This window comes from Diachasma alloeum, unplaced genomic scaffold, assembly GCF_001412515.2.
Source record: "Diachasma alloeum isolate Michigan unplaced genomic scaffold, Dall2.0 Dall_scaffold_00280, whole genome shotgun sequence".
NCBI lineage: Eukaryota > Metazoa > Arthropoda > Insecta > Hymenoptera > Braconidae > Diachasma > Diachasma alloeum.
Genome location: NW_021680419.1, coordinates 820,631 through 834,547, shown reverse-complemented (window position 1 = coordinate 834,547; position 13,917 = coordinate 820,631). Strand labels below are relative to the sequence as shown.

General features: G+C 38.2%; 2 protein-coding genes across 5 annotated transcripts in view; one reads left to right on the top strand and one right to left on the bottom strand.

Annotated features, from left to right (window-relative positions):
• Positions 1-7,449, top strand: part of LOC107038368 (glycerol-3-phosphate acyltransferase 1, mitochondrial) — a 16,763-nt gene extending 9,314 nt beyond the window's left edge. For 3 of the 4 annotated variants that reach the window (XM_015257424.2, XM_015257423.1, XM_015257422.1), the window contains exons 4-7: positions 1,251-1,406; positions 3,617-4,607; positions 5,528-6,427; positions 7,012-7,449. In XM_015257424.2, the coding sequence (XP_015112910.1) occupies positions 1,251-1,406; positions 3,617-4,607; positions 5,528-6,427; positions 7,012-7,199 (2,235 nt within the window). In that variant the 3' untranslated portion in view covers positions 7,200-7,449. Of the gene's footprint in view, positions 1-36; positions 444-1,250; positions 1,407-3,616; positions 4,608-5,527; positions 6,428-7,011 lie in introns of those variants that run through there. The other variant, XM_015257425.2, reaches the window with a different exon arrangement.
• A 316-nt stretch (positions 7,450-7,765) lies between these two features.
• On the bottom strand, positions 7,766-13,790 carry LOC107038369 (tektin-3-like). Its single transcript, XM_015257426.2, has 8 exons — positions 13,764-13,790; positions 12,661-12,815; positions 11,886-12,029; positions 10,530-10,870; positions 9,515-9,624; positions 9,312-9,460; positions 8,214-8,436; positions 7,766-8,131 (listed from the first exon to the last, which is right to left on the bottom strand). Exons 1-8 carry the CDS (start codon positions 13,788-13,790, stop codon positions 7,766-7,768), a joined length of 1,515 nt encoding a protein of 504 aa, XP_015112912.1.
• Between the last annotated feature and the right edge of the window lie 127 nt (positions 13,791-13,917).

Sequence of the window (13,917 nt, the reverse complement as noted above, 5' to 3'; positions counted from 1 at the left end):
CTCCGGGGGGGGGGGGGGGTAATGTTGCGTAATAATCATGCATTGAGGCGAGTAATCGAGGACAAATTGTACTTAATTCACGATTACTCTGGTGTTTTATCGCTCAAAATCATTGCAATGAAAATTCGAGACAATTAACACTCGTACAATCATCGTCGGAGTTTTTCATCAGCGTGTCGTGCTAAAGTCCTTACGTAATCAACGAAAACGTGTTCTTGAGGATTAGATTGAGATAGCGACTTGAGGAGGATCGAGATTAACTGTTGAACTTTAATCGTAATAACATGATGGATTGGTGGGAAATGATGGATCTCTGGAAATGGACAGATTGCGGAGATTTCTGATGCTATTTTTATGCCATTGGATTTGAAATGCGTGAGGAGAGACAAGGTTTCTTTTCAAAATGGATGAAAATCGTTGTTATACGGGGGTACTTGGAAAAAGTGAGTGAAGGATTATACGTTATTAATGAAAATTATCTTTGTTATTGTGTTCGCAGTAGAGTAGGACATTTGTCCTACTTTGATGTCTAACTGTCCTACGAATTTAATACGTTTTCTTACAATTTTCTTTATATTTCAGTAGCGAAGTGGTAAACCGGTATAAGTCGATTTTGACTATTGACCAGTTTTCAATAAATATCTCAGAATCTAAGGGAAATAGCGAAATTGTTGTAATTTCCTTTTTTGTAGCTCTCAATTTGCTCGATAAAAAAGGTTGTGACAAAAATTTTGTTATTTCACTTAGATTTTGAGATATTCATTGAAAACTGGGCAATAGTCAAAATCGACTTATACCGGTTTACCACTTCACTACTGATTTAGTCTTGTTTTTTTCATTTTTCTTTTTCATTAATGCAGTGGTGACGTAGCAAAACAAATGAGTCACTGATGAATATCTCTGGATTTAAATGGGATATAATGTTGAGAAAGGTTTCTTTGAAATCATCAAAGTAACATCATTGAACCGTTAATTATTTTGATGAGACTGCATTAAAAATGGATGAAGAGAGTCACGGTTTCTCTCGAAAACGGATGAAAATTGCAGTTATGAGGAGGTATATGGAAAAAATAAATGCAGGATTATATATCGTCAATGAAAATTATCTCTTTGTTATTCTGCTCGCATTATAGTTGCGACGCTTTCACTCACTTTCACAAACTCTGTCAGTGGCGCATGAAAAGAAGTGACGAGTGCCCACTATTGCATGAGAATCATCAGTCAATGTTCGATGATGCATGTTTTTTCAGGACTCATTTGCGAGCATTGCGGCCAAACAGCTGCAGTCCAGTGGGAGGAACATGCTCCTGGTTGATCCAGGCCCCTCTCTCTTCTCCAAGATCTTCAAACACTTCTCCTTCGTCTACAACATCAAGAAGTTCGACTATCCCAGGGTCACCCAGACTGTGAGTTCACGTTGTAGATCAGCAAATTTAAGGCCCGGGTGTACTGTCTTTCGAACGTTATCTCGATGTTTTTTTTCATCTTTCGTCATTTGAAATTGTCAATTGAGTCCTGCATCATGCAGAAATTTTGAAAAATTATGAATGAATAATAAAAAAAAAGAGGAAAAAATTCTTAATTTTTTCAAAGAGCTTTTTTAATTTATATTCAGAAGAAGTTGAATAACAAGAAATTGAAAAATGCATCTGATTTACGGTGACAAGTGGCGGCCTGTCATCCAATATCATGCAGGGGGAAGACTGATTTCGTAAATATTTTCCCACAGTGCACAGAGACACTTATTACGGAAAAGGCTCTTTGAAAAAAGTTGTAATATTTTGGAGAATTTTTTAATCACACTTTTATCACATAAAAATGGCAGATGACTACGTACCACTGTTTTGAAAATTGAGATATCTAGCTGTGACTTCCCATGAGGAGTTAGTGTTTTGTTATCCACCATGGAAAATGACAGCTAATAAATAATTTGCCACAGCGAATCAGATATTTGTAATTTCCACTTTTTTCAACTCATTCTGAATCTCAATGAAAAACGCTTTTTGAAAAAGTTGAATTTTTTCCATTTTTTAAAATCATTCTATCCCAATTTTTGGGAATTTCTACATGATGTTCCACTCAATTGACAATTTTGTTTTACGAAAGATAAAAAAATCCAGATAACATTCGAAAGATAGTACACCCGGGCCTTAAGCAATTATATTATTTCTGATAACTGTTAATTTAAAACATCTCAGTGAATTTTAAATTCAACAATATCCGCTAATCCAGTAATGCGTAATATTCTTCGAATCAATTTTCAATCATCACTTCAGCAATCAGGAATATTTCCGCTGATTCACATGTGTCATTCTGTGGATGTGAATGGCGTGAGAGCAAGGGGGATGTTGGGAGCGCGTGCGATTTTCGATAACCCTTTGACTAATTTTTTTCCCAAGCTTATCTCCCTCACTAAAATTTCCGCTGCTCAATTTCGATTCACAGCAGTTTCTTATCTTGACTTTTCAATGAACTGAGAGATGATTTCCGTGGTGGAGAGGAGGATTTAATATTCACTGGGGTGACCCGAACAATGTATGAGATATCTGGTGATGGGGAAATGTAGAATTACGACAATGTTGAATATTAGAGCTTCCATTCAAGATGTTTTGCTACGATTTTATTATGCAAGCTGTCAATGTGTGGATTTTATTGGCGATTTCGAAGAGAAATTTTTTGAAAAATATTAAATAAGCTCTGCAGACCGTCCACAGTGATTTTGAGGGCAGTTGGGGAAGAAGTTCATTCGTCTGAACATTCATGTAAATGTGGTTTCACGAGGTTTTGCTAATTACTTTAGCGTTATGAGTGTATCACCTTGAAATTACTGTGGGATTTATGAGCAGATGAACCAGGGTATTATCAGATTAGTATTCTGCCTCATCCCTATTGTTGTTGAACATCCAAAGTAATTTTAAAATCCGTCGAATAAAACTCATCTAGCATTTACCTCATTATCATTCCGCTTCACTAATTATTTCGTCCTTATCATTCTCTGAAAAATCCAAAAATATAGAATTTCAGCTCTTCACGAATGAAAAAATTTAATAGAAAAACATAGTGTTTTCTTTAAGAAACTCTATTGAATTTCTATTAGAATTCTGTAACAATTCCCAGTTTTCAAATCGATATTCGCTTATAGAAAAATGTCTATAGAAATTCACCTTTAGACACAACTTATTCCGTTGGGACTTTTCCTGAGAATTCTTGAGCATGAATTATCCAAGTTTATTCTTCTCGGATTTTATGAGAACCAAATAAAAATACAGCTGAACGAACTTGGAAAATTTACACCCAACAATTTTTACAGCATAGTCGTGATCATCGAAATATCCCTAGAAAAATTCTAACTGTTGACAGAAAAAAATATTCCGAATTTTCCCATAAATCCCTTTCATGTCTAAGAAAAAATGTCAAATATTTATTTATAAAAAACGTTTGAATGAGGTTGGATATTCCTCATGTCTTTCAAATTTTCCTTACGCAATTCAACTGACAAATTTGACGATGGAAAATGATTAAATCTACATTACGATCTGTACCAAACTGTAAAAGATAGGATATCCTAAATAATTATTCCGGATGTTCCCCACTGACTCGCTTCCCCCCTCCCCAGGTGCTCAACGACGAAAGACTGAAAGAAGCGATTCACCTGACAGCGGCTAAATCGATCGAGGAGGACGGAGTGTCCGAGCGAGAGGCCCTCCGCGAGGCAGAGAGTCGTGCAAAGCAGATTCTCAAGCTGATGGAGAGCACAATGAGTGACACCCTCCTGAGAATAACGGCCTGGGTGATGTACACACTCCTTCCCTTCTTCATAAAATCCCTGGTGGTGCAGCAGTCGCAGATCGAGATGCTCCAGAAGGCCGACCGCACTGGAGTGCCCCTCGTCATCGTCCCCCTCCACAGGAGCCACCTGGACTACATAATCGTGAGCCTCTTCACGTTCACCAACAACATAAAGAGCTGTCTCATAGCAGCTGGGGACAACCTGCGGATTCCCCTCTTCGGGAGGGTTCTCAACGGTTTGGGGGCGTACTACATCAAGAGGAGGATCGATCCAGTCCTCGGTAAGAAGGACATTCTCTATCGTGCGACACTCCAGACGTACGTCATGGAGAGCCTTCGAGCTGGCCACAATCTCGAGTTCTTCATCGAGGGAGGAAGAACGAGAACTGGAAAGCCCTGTCTGCCTAAAGCTGGCATTCTCAGTATAATTGTGGAGGCATATCTCGATGGGACCATTGAGGACGCCCTGGTGGTGCCAGCATCTGTCAACTACGAACGACTGGCTGATGGCAACTTCATCAGGGAACAACTGGGACAGCCCAAGAAGATGGAGACCTTTGGCAATGCCATTAGAGCCATCTGGTCGACCATCAGGGGGAATTATGGAATTGTCAAGGTCAATATCTGTGAGCCTTTCTCACTGAAGGAGATGGTCAGGTCCATTGATCTGCAGCTCGCTAAACAGGGGGGGTCCAGTGGGAAACATGGGGAGAAGGTGCTCAGGAGCACTATGTCCACTTCTTCGCTGTTTGGGACTGATGTCATGGATGATGAACACAGGCAGCTCGTGGAGTCGCTGGGGAGACATGTCGTTTATGGTAGGACATGTTCTTTAATTTTTTTTTTCGTGTTTTGTTTTCTTTGTTTTAGTCTTTTTGCTTTGTTTTTAATTCGGAATGGAAGCATTGTATTCGGCAAATCAGAAATTTTCAATGGTTGGGTTGGGGTAACCAATTTTGGCCTCAGGTGTTCGAATATGCTGTTTTTGAATTATGATTGATTGGTTTTTGACGGTAACTGGAAGAATAAGTGTTTAGATTAATTCGTAATCCCTAATCTGACCCTCATGAGTCTTATTTTGACCCCTGTGACGATTAATCGTGGAGTCTTAATTTCGAGTACTGAATTTTTATCACCACAAGTCGATTTGGATTTTTATAATACAGAGAGAAATTCCTTTCACTGGCAAATTGCTAATTTAGTGGCAAAAATATTTTGACTGTGTTGTGATGAAAGCAAGTTTCCACTTGTTTTTTTTCATTAGTTTAGTGGGGAAGTGGGAAAACAGAATCTTCGAGGAATGTCCCTGAATTCAAAGAGATGGAATTCGTTTCCTGAGAATTAAGGGGGATTTTGCAATGATTATTAACCAAACTTGGAAGGTTTTAATTACATTCTCTATTTTTAACCGTTGGAGAATGTTTTAGTCATCTGAAACAATTAGAAAGTTTACTCTTTTTGCAATTTTTAAAGATTGCGATTTCTTTTCGCGAAAAATTAAAAACGACGAATTTTCCATCTTAAAAATCACTCTCCAGAAATCTTAATAAATTTCTCTATATTCAGAATTTCTCCAAAAATAGATTTTATGCCAGAAAAAAAAGATTCTGAAAAGTTGAAACAATTTTTACCAGTAATTGACAAGAAAAAACTATTCAAAATAAATTCTTCAATTTTTCCAATTTCTCTCCCCCAATTCCTTGAAGAGATGAATAATAATCCTAATAAACTCCTGCAGACGGTGCGAATGCCACACCCATAATGTCAACAAATCTGGTGTCCTTCATCCTCTTAAACAAATACCGAGAGGGCTGCACAATGGACGAGCTCGTGGATGTCTTCAACTCCTTGAGACAAGAGTTGGAGGCAGCAAACAAAGACCTCGCCTTCTGCGGTGAAAATTTAGACATAATAAATCACGCATTAACGATACTGGGGCCTGGACTGGTGAAGCAACAGCGCCAGGAGGTGACGAGGAAGATGGAGGGCCAGGGGACGAGAAAAGAGTTCGTAACAGCCATAACTCCAGTCTCGATTCTTCCAAATGTCGTTGAGCTGGCTTACTACAGCAACGGCGTGATCTGCCACTACGTTATGGACAGTATCGTTGTCTCAGCGCTCTACGCCACTCTTAAAACCGAGATCAACGACCCGAGGGCCATCGCCGAGAACGACTTAACAGTATTCCATAATAGTTTGATGGAGAAGGCACTGAAGCTCTGTGATATCCTCAAGTACGAGTTCATCTTCTGCCAGCCCTGTCAGGATCTCGAGGCCACGATTGCCAGCGCAATTCAGGGTCTGACGCACTCGGGGATCATCAGACCCTGCGAGGAGGGCCTCCTCGAGGAGGAGCAGTGGAGCAGGAGATTCGCCAAGACCTTCGATGACAGCTCTGACGAGGAGGCTGCCTTGGTCCATGCCAGCAGGAAAATCAAGTACAAACTGAACTTGGAAGCCGAATCCTCGAGGAGGATGGAGTTTCTTCACACTGTGCTGAGGCCACTCATTGATACTTACACGTTCAGTGCCTTTACGTTGAGGAAAATTGTGGGGAGATCGTTGACTGAGAGGGATCTGGTGCAGGAGATTTTTGCTGAGATTAAGACTAATCTTGATAGGGGTATTGTTAATTATGGTGAGTGGGCTGGACTTTTAGTTGATTGTTTATAGATTGAGGCTGTCATCAAGTGCTGAATTTTTCTGAATGATATTCAATTCAGTAGCGAGTGGTAAAAGGAGATTAGTCAATTTTTAGTATTGACCAGTTTTCAGTCAATATCTCGGAATCTAAGGGAGATAGCAAAATTTTCGGTATAACCTTTTTTGTTGATCCGATTGAGTGCTAGAACAAATGTAATTACGAAAATTTCGCTATCTCCCTTAGGTTCGGCAATATTCCTCAAAAACCCAACTCAGAGATAAGTCGACTTATCTTCGTTTACCACTTCACTACTCAATTTATTGTTCGTGTTATCTACGAAAAAAATTCACAGAAAAACCTGAATTGGAAAATGAGGAATTGTATTCTAATTCAAATGTCAATGGTATTTAATAATATTTTCCTTGCTAAATAATAGTTAATTTATCATTTATGAAAAAATTCACAAAAAACCTGGCAAATTCGCTGTTAAATTTATGATTTGTGATTTTTTTTTTTGAATTGTCTCTCGGGAATATGAAAATTATAGGCTTACGATATTATCTCTGTTTTCGTTTCAGGGGAAAGTTTAAGTGTAGATACTATAAGAAATGCTGTGAAAACGTTTGAGAAGTGGAACGTGCTGGAGTGCCATCCACAGGAGAAAACCAAAATATATTACCTCAGGGATGACTACGACAATGATGCAGCAACGAATGAGGTATTCGAGACCATCGATACATTCAAGTGGACCAGAAACATCAACTGAAGAGGCCATTTAACATACATTAAACCATGTAAATATTGATAATAGGCGTTAAGAGCTATGCGAAATGTAGGGAACGTGCCAAATGAAACCTGTCCATTACGTTTTTATATCCAAAAGATGCGGAAATTATTTTGAATATTCTGAGATTTAGGATTTAGGTAGTTTATTAGAAAAATTTTGGATAGAAATAGTTTTTGTTATGGATTGAATGGATTTAGTTTAACTTGGAGATTAAAGCGTTATTTCATTACTTTGGAGTTTTGATTGTTTTCTTGATGAAAACTGATTATGAATACTCGAAAACATTATATTGATATTCAATTCTATACACAGGAATACAACGACCGAAAAAATGCATTAATGCTTCATCTGAATCGTCAAGACTTCATAAAAAAATTTTTAATATTTGTTAGCAAAAGAAAACGTAAAAAATTCGTTGAAAATTTGTAAAAAAAATTCTTTAAAACTTGGCATTTCCATCGCAATTTCATTCAGAAGTGACCGGAATTTTATAGGTCTATTGGAAATTTTAAATCAGAATTTTTACCAGTGATGTACCTCAACATTCAGTACTTCACTGTTTTTACTATCGGATAACTTCGACGCATTCCCATGCACTTCTCTCGATCGATGAATATCGCATCGGTTTTGGCCTTCAGGTCAGTCTCGAGATGAGCCCGGGTGCGTAACAACTGCTGATGCTGAGCCTCACACTCCTGCAATTTCGAGTGCAACACATCGATCAGGGATTTTATGGTTTCAGCCTCCTGGACTATTCTCTGATGAGCGTAATCGCAACAGAGTTCAGACTCTGGGCGATGATTCCTGGCCTCCAAACGGGTGTGAGCGACTTTCAGAGCTGCAGATTTGTCTGATATGCCCTTTTTTATCAGCTCGACATTCTTCTCAATCCCGAAGATATCTGTCTGAATCTGAAACAAAAAAAGTCAAATTTTTTAATTAAATTAAATTTCAAGTTTTTGTTTTTCTGTTGAATAGTCCCTGGATTATTACGTTATGCAAATGGCATTGGATTTTTTGTTTAGCCAACAATGTCTCAGTGATCCTCCTGGATAGTGCGTTGTTGGTGCTACTCCAGGCCTCCCAGATGGTCTGCGCAACTGTGTTGATTGTGGTGTCAATTTCATCCTGCAGTTGCTGGGAGAATTCTCGACATTTTTGGGATCTCTTCACCGTGTCGTTGGAGGCTTGGGCCCAGGATTCAGCGTCTGTTGGGCTGGATACAGCGGGAATAATAATGTTTAGAATTTAGTCTGCACTGAGAGAAAAACGACAAAGTTCTCAAACAAGTCTTACTTGTGCCAAGCAAATAGTTTTTTTTTAATTATCAAAAAATAATTTTTTTTGTGCCAAACATGCTGATACATGCAGATAGTGAGCCGGAATGAAAAATTTTTGTCGCAAAAATAGATTTAGTAGTTAAAAAAAAATTGCATTCTCTGTAGACGGAAGAAATGTCATTTCTAGCACTACTCCTTTGTTATTCGATACTCCCATACGTATTTTGCTTCCGAAAAATCTTTGTTTTATGCGAAACAAGGGATAGTAGTTTTTCGTTTCGGCTGTCTAATAATCAGACAAGAAATGAACCCTTAAATGAAACAATAATAATGATATGGTAGCAATCTTGTAACTTGGGAGAAAATATTTGTTGATAAATTTTCCTCTATATGAGATATTTTATGGCAGTTTTTTTTTTCCTTCAAGTACTAAAAATTGAATAATAGAAAAATCGAACAAAGAAAACTCCTTCCGTGGGTCATTTCGCGGTCATATCCAGCCATAACTAACACAATTAATCGAAAACTAGCAAAATCTAGCGAATTCGATAGAAAATTCTATCGGAATTCCACGGCTGATCTGTGCTTTTTCAAAAATAGAAATAGAAGAAGCAATAGAATTGAATTTTTCTATGCACCTTATTCCATTCAGACATTTTCTATAAAAAATTAACTCTGAATGCAAGAGAAATAGCGAATTTTCCATAACAACTGTTTTGTTGCAGGTCTTCAGTTAATTCTATGAAATAAAAAATCAAGTAAGTTCTCTCGTATTTCTTTGGTTCATCGATGATTTTTAATACTTAATTACCAGTTAACGTATTTCTCGATGCCTCCGTAGTACTCCAGTCCATTGCTAAAGTTATTCAACTGTTTGCACATTGTGTCGATCCCCAGAGCTGTGTTTTTATTACTTATGTCCAGCTCCAGCTCATTTTGAGCCGCTCTCCCCTCTGTCAACTATAATATTGAGTGAATTATAATTCGTTCCAGGGTTTGTATTCGAGGTCGTACCCGCTTCACCGTTTTCTCCACGAATTGCTCCAATTTTTTGAGACAATTACGACAATTTTCGATTTCTCTCAGGAGGGCTTGCTCTGGCTCGTCGTGGACCAATTCATTTCCTGTAAGATAAACTTAATATTTCGGTTCGATATTTAGCGAATTTCACTCATAATGAGACTTTAACAATGCGTGAATACGCATGCATTGGAGAAAACCCAACGTTTTTAAAGAAATTCTATTGGTGTTCTGCTATAAATTTTATCCAAAAAATTGTGTGACGTTCAATCATGCAATTTTCCAACAGATGATTCATAGGAAAACCTAACGCATTTACAAGGACTTAACTTAAAATTCTACTAGTTTTTCGTCAAGTCGAAGGAAATACTCAAAAGAAATCGTTTTATTAGAAATATCATCGCAGTATACCCTAGCCGGGTCGAAGCGATGTAAAATAACGATTAAAAAAAAAGTTTTATTAGAAAAAGTTAGCACTCTCTCTAAAAATGCTATTGAATTTCTCTTGAACCTCCAAGAATTTTCTCGAAGTTTTATTAGAATTCTAATAAAAAATTCATTTGTCACTTTGTTGAGAGATATTCGATAAAAAAAAGCCAATAGGTTTTTATGCTTCTATGGAAATTCTTGGGCGTTAATCTTCCACGTATTTTCCACTGTATTTTCATTTGTTACTGCTAATAAATTTGACCATGCGGAGAGAAGTTGCATAACTTTTAATAGAGTTGACTTTAAAAACTAGGATTTTTCAATAGACTTCCACTATAAATTCACCAGAATTTCTTACAGAAGGCGCCGACTTTCTTAAAACGAATTTCTTAATTTTTTTCATCGAAATTTAATCCTTCTCGCATTAAAAAATTCAAACAAGAAACAATAAAAAAACAGTTCAACGAGTTTCACAGAAAAATCAAAATCTATCGATATCTTCGATCGAATTTTCGGGAATTCATCTCATTCCCCGAATTATCTACTCCCTTAATAAATCCTTTTATCAATCATCTTTGACCTTTTCGCGCCTCCCTGTGATACAGGCACTCCTGGGCGATATGAATGGGCGCCTCCAGGTCGTGAATGGCTTTCTGCAAGGTCCTCTTGCACTCCTGCATTTTCCCATTCTCGATGATAATCCTCTCCAACTCCATGGACAGCTCTCTCTCCCAGAAATTAATATCCGTAATCCTCTCTCCGAGCTTTCTTCCCGCCTCGTCCTGCCCCACCCTCACCTTCTCGTCCGCCTCCCTCATGATCGTCACCGCGGAATCCCTGAGTTGATCCGAATGAAGGCGATTCGCGTTGACTTCATTCCCCAGGCGGATCTGGTTCTGACTCCACTCGCAGGGAGTGTACCTAGAGATGCAAATGCGTCACATGCCCCGTCATATGACGGTCATGTAACCGTCATTGACGGTCATGTGACCGTCATTGACGGTCATATGACGGTCATTGACGGTCATATGACGGTCTATATAGATGAAAATGACTGTCATTTTTGCTTGACAAGTTGTGACGGTCACAGAAGGGGGAGAGGAATTGTGATAGCCGTCATGAACGCCTCGTCATGTGACCGTCAATAACGGTCACATGACCGTCATATGACCGTTAATGACGGTTACATGACCGTCATATGACCATCAATGACGGTTACATGACGGTCATACGACCGTCCATGACGGTTACATGACTGTCATTGACGGTCATATGACGGTCTATATAGATGAAAAATGACTGTCATTTTTTCTTGGCAAGTTGTGACGGTCACAGAAGGGGGAGGGGGAATTGTGATAGCCGTCATGAACGCCTCGTCATGTGACCGTCAATGACGGTTACATGACCGTCATATGACCTTTAATGACGGTTACATGACCGTCATATGACCGTTAATGACGGCTACATGACCGTCATATGACCGTCAATGACGGTTACATGACCGTCATTGACGGTCACATGACGAGGCGTTCATGACGGCTATCACAATTTCCCCTCCCCCTTCTGTGATCGTCACAACTTGTCAAGAAAAAATGACAGTCATTTTTCATCTACATAGATGAAACTTTATTTTTTTCTCGGTCAATTTTCAGTTGAATTCCTTTTGTATTGGCCTAATCCGCATTTTGAAATGGAAATCACGTTTTTTTTCCATCCATATGGATGAAACTATTTTGTTTTATTCATGACCGTCACAAATTGGAAATTAGTTATGACCGTCATTATGCAACTATATAGATGGTTTGACAACAATTGGGTTACAAATGATTTGTGATAATTATTTGTAGTTGGAAAATTTGTGCGTCACATGACCGTCATTTTTTGGTCATATGACGCGATCTAAAAAATGACGGTCATTTTGCATCTCTAAGTGTACCTCGTGTAAAGAGCGGCACGAGCAGCGTGAGAGGGATTTCTGTCGAAGCCAGTCACTAGATTCGGAAATTTCAGGGGCTCTGTTGTCATCCCCTGGGGGGTGTAGCAGGGGTCCGAGTGCTTATTCGTGATTGGTTGCGAATGACTGGAAATTCATTGGATTAATTAATTCATTGGGAAATTTAGATATTTAATTATGCACGAAAAAAAATACTAGAGAAAGACAAACAAGTTGTCAAACAAGTCTTGTTTTCGCCAACAAAATCGCTAGTTGAAAATTGCCAAAAAATAATTTTTTTGGTTCGAATTTGACAGTCTCAAACGTGAATAATTGCTCTGCTTTCGACAGCAACGAAATGTTTGGCTCGAAATGTTTGATGAAAATGTCTCATACAGAGGAAAATTTATCAACAAATATTTTATCCCCAAGTTACAAGATTGCTATCATATTATTATTGTTTCATTTAAGGGTTCATTTGTTGTCTGTGATTATTAGACAGCCGAAACGAAAAACTAATATCCCTTGTTTCGCATAAAACGAAGATTTTTCGGGAGCAAAATACGTAGGGGAGGGTAGGGTAAAACGGACACTTGACTTTTTGAAAAATATTCATGACGTGTTGAATTGTTCGTGAAATGGAATAATTTCACGGAAGATGACGCGCACGAAAAGAAAATCATCGAAAAAGCTAGAACAAAAAGACTTGTTTTTCTCTCAGTCCCTGTAAATAAATATAACTATAAACTATAACTATGATCTATGGAGGTTTTCTCACAGAGGAGAGAGTTCCACAGTCTCATATCCCAGCGTCGGTCTCCAGGGGTGAGGTCTCGGGGTTTTGTAATGCTCTCCCACCCTCGCGGGAGCCGGAAGCCCCGAAATTTTCTCCATGCACGGAGACACATTGACCGAACTCCACGGCTGAAGTTGCTGAAAGCAAAAACAACCCAGAAATCAACATTTTTTCATCAAAGCATTTGCGTTCGACGTTATCTCGATTCTTTTTCCATCTTCATAATCCTGAATATAACTATAATATCCAAATATATAAATTAAAAAAATATATAGGAGAGAGTGGGGTAAAACGGACACTAGACTTTTTTTCAATTCAGTAGCGAAGCGGTAAACCGGGTCAAGTCGATTTTTACTATTGACTAGTTTTTGACGAATATCTCGGAATCTAAAAGAGATAGAAAGATTTTTGTCCTGACCTTTTTTGTAGAGCCAATAGAGCGTTATAAAAAAAGTTATGAGAAAAATTTTGCTATCTCTCTTAGATTCCGAGATATTCAGCAAAAACTGGCTAATAGTTCAAATCGACTTAGCTCGGTTTACCGCTTCACTACTGAATTATTCATAACTCAGAAACAAATTGATCAATTGAGCTCAGTTTAAGCTCGTCACAAAGGAAACGAATTGTTCTTTGTATTGAGAAAAAAAATTATTAAATTTTATCAACATTTCAACCCCTTATAAACATTTAAAAAAAAGTCAAAAGTGTCCGTTTTACCCCAACCTCCCCTATAACACATGAACATAAATATACAATTTTAAAAATTATTTGACTAAGTCATACTATTTCAGTTAGACTCAAAAATCGACATAATCACATAAAAATTCAGTAGTGAAGTAGTAAAAGGAGATAAGTCAATTTTGACTATTGACCAGTTTTCAATCAATACCTCGGAATCTAAGGGAGATAGCTAAATTTTTGTTACGATCTTTTTTGTGGAGCCGATTGAGTGCTACAACAAATGTAATTACGAAAATTTCGCCATCTCCCTTAGATTTGGAAATATTCCTCAAAAACTCAATTGGGGATAAGTCGACTTATCTCCGTTTACCACTTCTGAATTGTCCTTGCTGTTGTAAACTTACGGTATACATCACTGTCGACGTCTCCATTTCGAAAAATCTTCGATAAAAATGCCAAATGAACCAGTAAAATAAAGCCGTCTGAACCCAACCCCATTTGAAAACCGGAAGTTTCGTTTGCCCTCGAGGTGGGAGAGGGTCACGTGACACGTCATAT

Excerpts from the sequence above, each read along its gene's own strand:
- LOC107038369 (XM_015257426.2), bottom strand. The coding sequence starts at position 13,790 with ATGGAGACGTCGACAGTGATGTATACC. Across the intron at positions 10,871-11,885 it reads CGTGCCGCTCTTTACACGAG|GTACACTCCCTGCGAGTGGA; the intron begins GTACACTTAGAG and ends TTGCATCTCTAG. Across the intron at positions 8,132-8,213 it reads TCCAATGCCATTTGCATAAC|ATTCAGACAGATATCTTCGG; the intron begins GTAATAATCCAG and ends TTTTTGTTTCAG.